The following is an 11,258-nucleotide window of genomic DNA, read 5'->3' on the forward strand; positions in this document are numbered from 1 at the left end:
GCAGACTCGTCAAAAACCGGGCCTTGGGGGCTTGTTTGGAGCTTGTGGCTTCTGGCATCTGGCTTAGTTTCTGGTGGCAAGCAGCACCTGTAAGCAGGAGTCCTGGTCCCTGGTCTAGCTCAGAGGAGTCCTGGTCCCTGGTCTGGCTCAGAGGAGTCCTGGTCCCTGGTCTGGCTCACAAGTGGGCTCATCGGTAGCAGTTTGCTGTTTTTGATGCTGTGGCATCTGGTTTTCAGTTCCAGCGAGGCTCGGGGACTGGGGACCGGGGGACAGCGGAGCCTCGTGCTCCTGGACGCTCTCCTCACATCATTATCCCCCCTGCCTGCTTCCCAGTGGCCGGCCCCCTTCACCCTGTCTGTCAGGGGTCTGACCCTCATCTTCTTCCCACTGTCCTGTGTCAGTGCAGCTGGTGCTGCAGGCTTCCTGGTCAGTGTCACAGGCGGCCCTTGGAAGTTACCACGGGCTCTGGCTTCCTTAAGAACAAGGCAGAATCACTTCACTGATTTCACTGGTAAACGTTTTGAGGCAGAGTAAACGTTTCTCTCAGTGTTTTCTTATAGCAGCCTCTCTGCTTATTACGAAACCATTATACTGAGCCTGTGTGAGACCTTTGGGTGGTTCACAGAGTCTCGGAACGTTACAGCGGGACAGCTCTAGAGGGGAGGTGGTCCTCCCCTTTTCAGCATGGAGTCACGGTGCGGCCGGACCCCTGGCTGGGCTCACCCAGGCCTCTGCCCTGACCCAAGAGCGCTGCAGCCTGTGGAGCACAGCTTCAGGCTGTCTGTGTTGCTCACTTGTGCTATGACCAGGGCCTTTTTTAGGAATTTTGGAGGGTAGTAAGGATTAGAGAGTCTCCGCCCACAGTTCGTTCATAATCTTTCTGTGGAGACAAAATCGTCTGGAATAAAAATACTTCATAGGAATATGGAAGTCACACCAAAGTTATTGCAGGACAGTGTGTATTTCATTGTTAAATGTTGCTATAGAAAGACTCCCTCTGTCTGTAGGACCCTAACCCAAACCCTGACCACGTTTCAACTTTGCTTTTAGGAAAAGAGGGTATGATCTTCCTGGAAAGGCTCTGGCCATAAATGTCCGTATGCTTGGGGTGGCTCCCAGCTCTTCTGTGTGCATGACAGTAGTGGCTGGTTGGAGAACTCAGATCATGGTTAGCACTAAGCCTTTGCCATCTTTCCTTCGTCCGTCGATGAAAGTTCTCTGAACAGGCTCGGTCCTGTCTTGGGTGCCAGGGAAGCAAGGGGACAGGCCACTGGCTCTGCCCCAGGGAGTGTAGTCTCCTGGGGAGGCTGGCATGCAAACCACAGCGGTCGCTGATGTGACTGCTAGATCAGAAGTGCTCCCCAGGGGCCGAGCACCCAGGTCAGGGACGTCTTCCCAGGGGAGGTCACATTTGGGCTGAGACTCTCAGGCCTGGAGTTCTTGTAAGAGGACAGCGTGCTGGAGAAAATGGAGGTCATTTTCAAGTCTGTGACAGCAACATGAACATTCTTGGAACTGTGGCAGAACCCATCATACGTAATTACAGTCGCCCTTTTTGCTGTAAGTTGAACTTATCTGTATAGTTAGGGTTTATACACTCCCTAGGTTCTAGGCAGTACCTTGCCCAGAATTTGGGTTTCAATATGCATCAGGTTTTAGTTACCTCCTTTGCAATAATTACAAAAGAGGGGGAGGATATTGGAAACAGGTGGAGGCAAAGCCAGTGAATGGCTGAGGGGTCCGAGTTGTGGCCATAAGTGCTTTGGGAGTCCGGGGAAGTTCTGGTTCAGGGAAGGGGGTGCGGACACTGAAGAGCGGGTGCCCCTGTGCATCCCGCAGCAGAGAGGTGGCCTTCAGGTGTGCTGTGCATTTGTGCTGGGTGCTCCTGAGGTGCTCCTGAGGAGACCACCAGTGCGCATTTGCAGCTAAGTATTGCTGTTGGGAACTTCAGGGTTTTTTGGTTTTGCTTTTGTTTTGCTTAGTGTCCTGCCATTGTTTTATTCTATCAAATCTAAAAATGTAAAGGCTTCCTGATTGGTTCCACCAGCCCTTTTCTCATAAGGCAGTACAGGAGCCTCGGCTGCATTATGGAGGGAATACTCTTCATGGGCCCACGTTTTGACGTTAACTTCCTAACACAGATATTTAAGCAATGAAAAATGATTCGAGGCAACTGTAATTGGATTTTGGTTTAACTTGTATTAAGAGGTACATTTATTTATGGTTTTCCTATTTTTAGGTTTAATACCTGGAGGGAGGATAAAATTGGTGCACAGCGCCACGATTCAGCTGAGCGACAGGTAAGACCGTGTCACCTTGAGTTAGAACACTGCCTTTGTCTCACGAAAACCTCTTCTGCAGAAGGAAATAACATTAGGGAGTTGCACATAAAGTAAATGCATGGTCTGGTTTGCATTGAAAAATGCAACTTTTCACATAGTATTTTTGCTAAATAGTTATTTGCTAATTAGTTTAATATTAATGAGTCAGTATAATAAACACAGTTACCAGGTATAGAGCTAACATTTTTTTCTTTGATTACAATAATTTCTATCTTAGGGGAGCCTGGGTGGCTCAGTTGGTTAAGCATTTGAGTCTTGATTTCGGCCCAGGTCACGATCTCACGGTCATGAGATCAAGCCCTGAGTCAGACTGTGCACTGACAGTGCAGAGCCTGCTTGGGATTCCCTTTCCCTTCCTCTCTACCCTTCCTCCAAACTCTCTCTCTCTCTCTCTCAAAACAAATAATCTTTAAAAAGAATAATAATTTCTATCTTATAAGTCGGTACTATTTGACTATTTTTCATCCAGTTTTAATACAACTCTGAAGTTAAATAGGTAAGTTTCAGGAACCAGAAACACCAATATGAATTTTTTTTTGAGAAATTTTGATTTCTGCTTTTACTGCTATAACTTAATGTGACATAAAAATTCTTATTCAGTAGACAAGTATTATTTGTGGTATTTCTATATTCCATGTTGATTTGTTTCCCAGGCCTCTTTTTTCTTGTCAATTACTGCAGTTGGAGGCTATCAGCATATGACTTACCCTTGAAAATTTTTTTACATTAGCCTGATTCTTCATCATCAGCCAGACACCTCTGGGTTGTGTTAATAAATTTGTATACACTCTGAGATTGCAGAACGCCTTTAGTTGGTTTGAGTATAGTTATTACAGGGAATCAGTTACATTTAAAAAAGTCCCCTGGTACCTTGTAGAACCAACCCCAGGTTCTTGATTGGTTCTGGGCTTGTCAGGCCCTTGGCCCCTCCCTGAACCTCCTCAGGAGTTGGGGAGGGGTCTGCTGAGATGGGAGGATGACCATGAGCTTGCTCGATCAGAGGGAGAGGGTGTACGGGAGGCCCAGAGGCATGAGCACCAGACACGTTTAGGAAACTGCCGGTAGGTTGCTGCTGGGGGAAATGCGGAGATGGGGACGAGTCCCTGGCCAGGCCTCAGACTGTTTGCTGTGCTGAAGGGTCGAGACTGTTCTCTTGCAGGAGGTAGGGAGCCGGTACAGGATTTTCAGGCAGCGAATAAGTAGCCTGTCCTATTTGTGATCTGGCACGATCGACTTGGCAGCAGTGTGAGATCGGACAGAGGAAGGGAGACTGGAGGTGGGGAGATTGTCAGGAGGCTGTCGCAGGGTTGACAACAAAGATGAGAGTGTGAAGCAGGGTGGCCATTGTGCATACGGAAGGGCTGATTTCTGTTAAAGGGGTAGAACTGAAGAAACCTGGTGACTGACAGGTTCAAGGAACTGCCTCTCACCAGGTGTCTGTCTCAGCTGCTGGGTACCATACACCAGATGAAGGAAGGGGGCAGGATCTGGTCACCGCCTAGGGTGGGCTGGGCTCGTGGTGTTTGTGGAGATGACCAGGAGGTAGCCAGCTCCACCGCAGGGATCTCGGTCAGAGGCACGGACTTGGGAGTCCTTGGCTGACAGGTGACATTTGCAGTCCTGGATGTGGGTGTGGGAGACAGTGGCCAGAGTCCTGACTTCTGACTCTGGCGACATGGTAGAAGGAGGGGCCATGGGTCCTTTCCTGTTACAGACACATATGCTGTGTAGAGTTAAACTAACAATAAACTAAAGAGAGTTTTTCCAAAGAAGAAGAGGACAGTGCCAGGACAGGAATGGAGCTTGGAGTAAGTGTGCAAGATTTTGTGTGGTGTGGAGGCCAAGGTATCAGGTGAGGCTGTCGTAGGCCTCTTGGCTGTGCGGGGCTCAAGGCTGTGCGGGGCTCAAGCCAGTGATGCATCAGGCTTGCCTGAGGCTGGCAGCTGGAATTGAGAGCCCTGTGCAGGACTCTGGAACTCACGGCCCCTTCGGTGAGAGAGAAACTCAGGAGGCCTCACCCCAGCCCAGGGGAGACCAGGGACCACGGAAGACCTAGAACCCCAAGCTCTGGGTCTGGTCTGGGGTCCCCAACCGAGAAGGCAGCGTCAGAGTCTCAGACCAGTGGCTCAGCATCAAGGCCCTGGGATAGCTGCCTGGTGGGCGGTGTCAGAAGGTGGAGGAGGAGTGACTGTCCCCTGACACTGAGAAGGCACTTTGAGACTAGGAAACAAAGCAGGCGACTCCATCGAGTTTACACAGCATTTTATCCAGGGTAGCTTAACTAAGAGGGAGGATTGAGCCAGGGACAATCCAGAGCTGCACAGCTATTCTCTGCGAGGTTCAGACCTGAGTCCACAGCTTATGTAGAGTGAGGGATGTGCGGAAAGGCATAGTGGTGAGGTCAGGGGGTTCGCCTGCATCTCGGAGAGTTTGTACGCACCTAATTGCAAGCTAACCTTTAATTCGATCTCCTGGTGCCATCTGTGCACCAGGAAGGGGAGACCCTATGTCACCTTTAACAAATCTGTGGGTAGCCAAAGCAAGCCTCCCCCAGTCCTGGCCTTAGTGGTCATTTCTAAGGTACGTATCTTCATCTCCAAGGGGCCCAGAGCGTGTCGCCCCGAGAGAGGACGTGCACAAGATGGAGTCAGTGTCGTCAGCACTTCCCCCTGCAGGGGGGATGCTTCCATAAGCTGGGCTTCCGGGGCTCTCAGAGGATGCAGTTCACAGAGAAAAATTAAAAAACTGTAAGCATGAGAAAAGATCTACCATGGCCTAACAAATAGGGTTAGCACAACAAGAACTTGAGATGATGGTACAATCTAAAAGACATTTCTAGAAAGAAACTATCATCTCTGAAATGTAAGAGTCAGTGAATGGTTTGGTGGATGAGACCGAGCTGAAGAAAGAATCAGCGAACGAGGGACCAGAGCTGGAGAAGTTGTCTAGCGCCTAGGGAACATACGAAGAAACGGAGAAAGAGCAGTCAAGAATTGCAGAGGAAGCGTGGGATCACCTGTTCCTCTGCGGGCGCATGGCGAGGACTGGATGCGTTAAGTGGCATCATCCCTGCCACCTCAGTTCATCTGTTCGTCTTTCCGTTTCTTTCCAGCCTTTCCCATAAAGGCTATGAATTCTGGGGGGCCGCACAAACCCTCAGTGTGAAGTTTCTTCCTTCAGATCCTGGTCACTTCATTGTTGGCACAGACATGGTAAGTAATAGTTTAAATCTTATCTGTAACTCATTCTCCTTTCCTGGCTGCCTGTTAACGTATTGTTTGCTTTGATTGCGATGCTGTTTTAATTGTTTCAAGAATAACCGCTTTATCCAGCCTCGTACCTAATCCACTTTAGTCACCATTGGTCTTCTTATCACCAGGGTCTTATAAGTCATGGCACCAGACAGGACTTGAGAGTATCTCCCAAATTGTACAAACCCCAGCAATGTGGGATGAGACCAGTCAGAGTGAATGTGATGGATTTTTCGCCATTTGGAGAACCAATATTCTTGGTAAGAAAGTCAGTTGTTAAAGTACCACTTCCGTTTGGGTGGCAAAGCACTGGCGGTGACCTCGGGGAATGTCACTCTGGTACCAGTGGGCTGCGTGGGAGAAGGTCCCCTCCGTGCCGTCAGAGCGGCTCATTCCACATGGCTGTTGAATGGATCTTAAAAGTCTTTATCTTCACATAGTTTGGGGCTTACAGAAAAGTTATAAGAAGCTGCCCACCAATCACACGTTTCCCTCCGTGGCTCCACCCTCTCTCTCCCAGTTGTGTGTGGGTGTACGCACTTCTCTGTTTGAGAGGAAGTTGCACAGATGGTGCTTCATCCCTAAGTAGTGCGGTGTGGGTTTCTGAAGAACAGGGTCATCCTCCTGCAGCCGCAGTCCAGTCCTGACCGTCAGGAAGCTAGCACTGGCGCAGTCCTGTCTTCTGATGGACAAGGCTCTTCCACGTTCCACGGCCATCCCGATAATGTCCTGCTGTGTAAGCAAAATAACACCCAGGTTGAGAATCTCATTCGGTTTGGGGACAGTTCCTCAGTCTCTCCTGCCCTTGACATTTTTGAAGTCTTGGAATTCTCCTCAGTTTGAGTCTGTGTGACGTTTCCTCACGATTAGATTCAGTGTTGCTCTGACCTGTGTCTCCCGGCTCCCTCCGCGGTGGAGTCACCACTTTCCCTGTGTGGTTACCGAGTATCTGTGGGGAGATAAAGGGACACTACGTCAGCACCCCACGTACGGCCCCTCCGATCTCCCCGCTGGCCCTGGCATCCCTCGGCGAGGCTTGCCTGCATCTGCTATTGGGGCGACTGGCAGATGGTGATTTTCTAGGCCTTTCCCTTGTCTCCTGCTCAGGTGTGCTTGTATGTATTTATTACGTGCGTGTGGACACGTGGCTGTTCACTCTCTTCATTGGGTTACATCCCTCACTGTACTGCCTTATTGATTCCGCTGCTCAGACTGTCCTAGGGATGTGCCTCAGGCTGGTTTTGTGTTTTCTGACATCATTCTGTGAGCCGTTCTTTGCTTCCTGGTACAGCAAACTCAGAATCAGCCTTTTTTCCAAGAGGTCCTGGCTCCAGTCAGGAGAAAAATACCTACAAACCAGAATCTGGGCAGGAAGAAGCTCTCCTTGGACAGGACACAACATCGCTACACGCTCGGATCTTTGTCTGCTTATCATAAACACTTGCTTGTCCCTCATCTTTAAAGCCAGGGTGACTCAGGGCTCCCTCTACCCCCCGACAGTGGGGGACCTGGCTCCTCCGACCCGTGTTGTATGTTTATGTGCTCAACCCTAGGGTGCACAGAACATTTTGTGGTTGCTAACTCATGCCTCTGCTCTTTTTGAGGAAGGATGTGAAGGGTTAAATATATTGAGTAGAAAAGAATTAAGCTTCTCTTCCTAAGCTTAAAATTTGTTTTTTTACTAAATCAGCCAAGTTTCATTTTATAAAAACTTCAATCCAAGGAGAATATATCACTTATTGTTTCAAATTTATGTACTTTTTTTAAAAAGGCGGTTCTTTATTTCTCTGGAGCCAGTCTAATGGCCTGTGGGCGAATTAGCAATGTTCAACTTTGTTAAAGATAAACACTGGTTTATATGTTCACTGAATTCATCATTAGCCATTTGGGGAAGGGGAAGGGTTCAAGGTGTATCAGGGTCTCCAGGGTGGATGCTCACCTTTGTAGTTTACGAGGACAGAGCTAATGCTCTGAGCGTCCCTCGCTGCTGAGGTTGAGGGAACAAGAAAAAAGGACCGTGATGGGCAGTGTCCTTCCCTGTCCCCAGGCTGGCTGTTCAGACGGAAGCATCAGGCTGCATCAGCTGACCAGCGAGCGCCCTCTCCTGCAGTGGGACGGTGGCACCGATGGCCACGCCATCACGGGCCTGCGCTGGTCCTTGACCAGACCTGCCGTGTTTCTGGCCCAGGATGACACTTCCTGCATTTATATTTGGGACCTCCTGGAAAGCGATTTGGGTCCTGTGGCCAAACAGCTGATCTCTCCGGACAAGTAAGTCTGATGAAACCGCTGTGCCCTCACAGGTAGTTGTTTTCGGAAGCATCCTTGCTGGTCTTTCGTACTTAATTTATGCGTAAGGTTGCTGAGCTTTAAAATGTGGCTATTTATGTTTAAATAGTTTTTATATTTACATCTTTAAGTGATATTTTGAGAGCCACTTTAAAATGTGTTATTTCATGTTTCGTCCAGAATAGTCTATGGATTAAAGAATTCACACTATACTATTTTCCCATGATATCATTGTCTAAATAAAACAAACTTTTTGTGAGCTCCTTATAAATTATTGGTCTTATAAATTCAGTACACGTCTGAGCCACATAGCGTCTACCTTCTAGTTTCGGAGAAGGGTTACCACATGGGAATCAATAATTGACGTAAGTTCACATCGGTGTCAGTTGCTGCCATGGACTAAGGTCACAGTCAGACCAGCCCCTGCCTGTCTCTGCTCTGATTAACATGAAAACAAGCCCGGTCACGATCCGTTGTTGTTGCGTTTGATCGAAAGTTGAGAATGTATCAAGTGATCACTGTGAAAGACTCTGCTTTGTCTCTACACCTGTTTTCTTTCTTGAGATTTTATTTTTCTCCTCAGTAAACTCTCCTGCTATGAAATGAAGGCTGCCAATGACCGGGGGAGGGCAGGGCTGCTCGGCCGCATCCCACGTCCTTTTGTAGAGGAGAGGGGGGAACAAGCAGTGATCAAAACCGGGACACGGTTTGACCGAACGTTGGGGCGCACCACTGAGACCTGAAAAAATTAAGAACCTCATTTACTTAGTTCAAGTACTAGGTACACTTACGTTATTCTAATTGCTAAGCAAAGACATCATTAAAATCCAGACTGTGATCCACACATAAACACGTAGCACGCACACACACTCACGTAGTGCAACAAGTGCTTACGAGCACCTACTGTGTGCCTAGCAGCACTGCCAGCACCAGGGGGCAGTGGTGAACCAGCTGGTGGGCTCGCCTCCTGACTTGGGGCGAGGTGGGTAGTAAACACACTGAAGTCAACTCGCAGCTCCCACAACCGGTGAGGAGGGGGGGGCTGGGGGTCTCGGGGCCGGGGACGGCGGGGGCCAGCCAGAGCGCCGGGGTCTCAGGAGAGGGCAGCGAGTGGGCCTGCGCAGAGCCAGGGAGCTGCTGAGGCGGAGCGGGAGAGAGGCTTCGGAGAGGGTGGAGTGTCCTTCCCGAGGCCCGTCCTGTCCCTGGTTGGCAGCAGCGTTTAGTTAGAGGAGTGGTATTCACAGAAAGGGCTCAGCGTCTCTTTGGTGTAGAGAACAGAACAAGAAGAAAATAACCGTGTAAACCCTTAAACCGCCTCACAAACCCGAAGAGCGTTTTCCCTGGACAGTGACCGTGCTGACTGGTGCTCCCGCATCTACCTGGGTGGTTGTCATGCGGGTCCGGTTCAGCGGTGCCCGTGGCACGTGCCTTCGTGTTTGTCCTGCTCTTGTTTCCAAGTTTGTGGCAGTTAAGTGTCCCCTGTATTTTGCGCTGGTGGTCGCACGCCAGCGTTGAAGTACCAAGGAGCGCTAAGTGACCGCTGCGGGTTTTCATGGCTCGCTCACCTGCCCCAAGCTTCTCCAGAGCGCGGCCTGCAGGCAGGTGTAGACTGGCCCGCCCCACAGAGGCTCAGTCAGGTCTCTGTCGGGGTGTGGGGACAAGTTTACAGAGGATTAGTGGGCAGCAGACCCTTGGGGCCACAATGGGTGCTACCTGCGGCCGCCGGCACCCACCTCGAGGGGCTCACTGCTCCCATCCTGTGCCAGTCGTGGATCCCACTGAACGTGGCCCCCGGGTGTGCTGGTGCTGGTGGCTCTGGTCATTACGAGGAGACGGGAGGGGCGGGAGCATCGAGGTAGGTGTGAGGTGGGACGGTCTCGGCTCTCTTGCTGAGTAAAGCTGGGACGAAAGCGTGACAGAGGCATTCCCAGGATGCTGGGGACCCTGACCAAATTAGGCACAGTCAGACCATCTAGTCGGGTCGGGGAGGCCCCTGGAGGTGACACCACTCAGCCAGGTGTCAAAGGATAAGAGGAAGATGGGCAGAGACAGTGTCCAGGTGCCTCGTGGGAACTGGGGTCTGGGTGGACTTGAGTAGGCCTGGGATGCACGTTGTTATCAGCAGACTGTGAGGGGAGAGGTTAGAGACAGGTCCCCGTCAGAGAAGCCGGTGGTGACGGGACGGGAGGCGAGGTCAGGGCTGCTGGGCCGGCTCCAGGTCTCTCGCTGGGCACCCGAAAGCCCGCTGGCGCCCCCGGTCTCCAGGAGGACCAAGCTGTCTGGGTGGTCTGGCGCCCAGGACATTGACCTGGCCTGGGTACTCAGGTGTCCCAAGGCAGTGCTTCCTGATCAGTGATCCTCGCAAACACAGAAATATGTTTTCTAAGTGATTTCCCCAGAATTTTATACGTTTATTTCTGGTCTAACTGTTCTTTCATGTGACTATGACTGAAATTTTTAGAATTTCCCTTCCTTTTTACTCCTCCCTTGGAGGATAGATGCTTTGGGAGACTCACAGTCACACGGTATGTGCCTCTCGCTTTCAGGCTGGTGGCCGTGACGGTCGTGGGTGAGGCAGAGAAGGCCAGCGGCGGCTTCCTGGCCCTGGTGCTGGCCAGGGCCTCCGGCAGCGTGGACGTCCAGTTCCTGAAGAGGGTGTGGGCGGCCCCCGCGGGAGACGAGCTCAGGAGGCTGCGGCTGCTCTTGCGGGAAGCCCTGTAGGAGGGGGCGCGGTAAGATGGCGGGCGCAGGCCGCCTGGTGACCGAGCGTGAAAGATGTAGCTCCGTCCGCGGGCATGTGCGTTGATGTAGATAGAGGGCGGGTATTCTGTATGTAACTTACTCTACGAGAATGTCACCTCACGTTCCCGGGAAATAAATCGCTATTTTTGAATGGAAACAACAAACATTTGAGTGCACACTGAACTTGAGAGGAAACAGTCACGGCAATCATGCTCTTCTCTGAGTATATTTCCACTTATTTTTGGAACAGGTTTAAAATATTGGCACGTTTATATTTAAACAATCCCCCATGGCAACGTATTTTAGTGAACAGTTTTCTCAGTCGTGCAGAAAATGACATACACAGGGTGTAAGTTAGAAGGAGCGCCTTTATTGAAATCACGTCTACCAGTCACATTTTCTTAAAACCTCCTTGGGCTTCGTTGGCATTATTTGACACATTCTGCATTATGCTTTAGTGTTTAAAATGTCTCTGTATAAAAATAACACAAGTAAATAAATTCTCTCTTGAACGTGGCACTCCGTTATAACAGGGATATAAAGGCGGGAGAAATCTGGGCTGAGATCTGGGAAAGCCGAGGATGGCCTTTGCCAACGGCCACTGTTACCGGGCCCCGTGACGGGTGTGGATGGG

The 11,258-nt window shown here is 50.4% G+C and overlaps 1 protein-coding gene across 5 annotated transcripts in view; it reads left to right on the forward strand.

Annotated features, from left to right (window-relative positions):
* Positions 1-10,788, forward strand: part of DYNC2I1 (dynein 2 intermediate chain 1) — a 57,701-nt gene extending 46,913 nt beyond the window's left edge. For all 5 annotated transcript variants that reach the window (XM_049642217.1, XM_049642218.1, XM_049642220.1 and 2 more), the window contains 5 exons: positions 2,240-2,300; positions 5,455-5,554; positions 5,722-5,853; positions 7,641-7,864; positions 10,429-10,788. In XM_049642217.1, coding sequence (XP_049498174.1) covers positions 2,240-2,300; positions 5,455-5,554; positions 5,722-5,853; positions 7,641-7,864; positions 10,429-10,603 — 692 coding nt within the window. In that variant the 3' untranslated portion in view covers positions 10,604-10,788. The remainder of the gene's footprint in view (positions 1-2,239; positions 2,301-5,454; positions 5,555-5,721; positions 5,854-7,640; positions 7,865-10,428) is intronic.
* Positions 10,789-11,258: the final 470 nt, after the last annotated feature.

Source organism: Panthera uncia, chromosome A2 (assembly GCF_023721935.1).
Source record: "Panthera uncia isolate 11264 chromosome A2, Puncia_PCG_1.0, whole genome shotgun sequence".
NCBI lineage: Eukaryota > Metazoa > Chordata > Mammalia > Carnivora > Felidae > Panthera > Panthera uncia.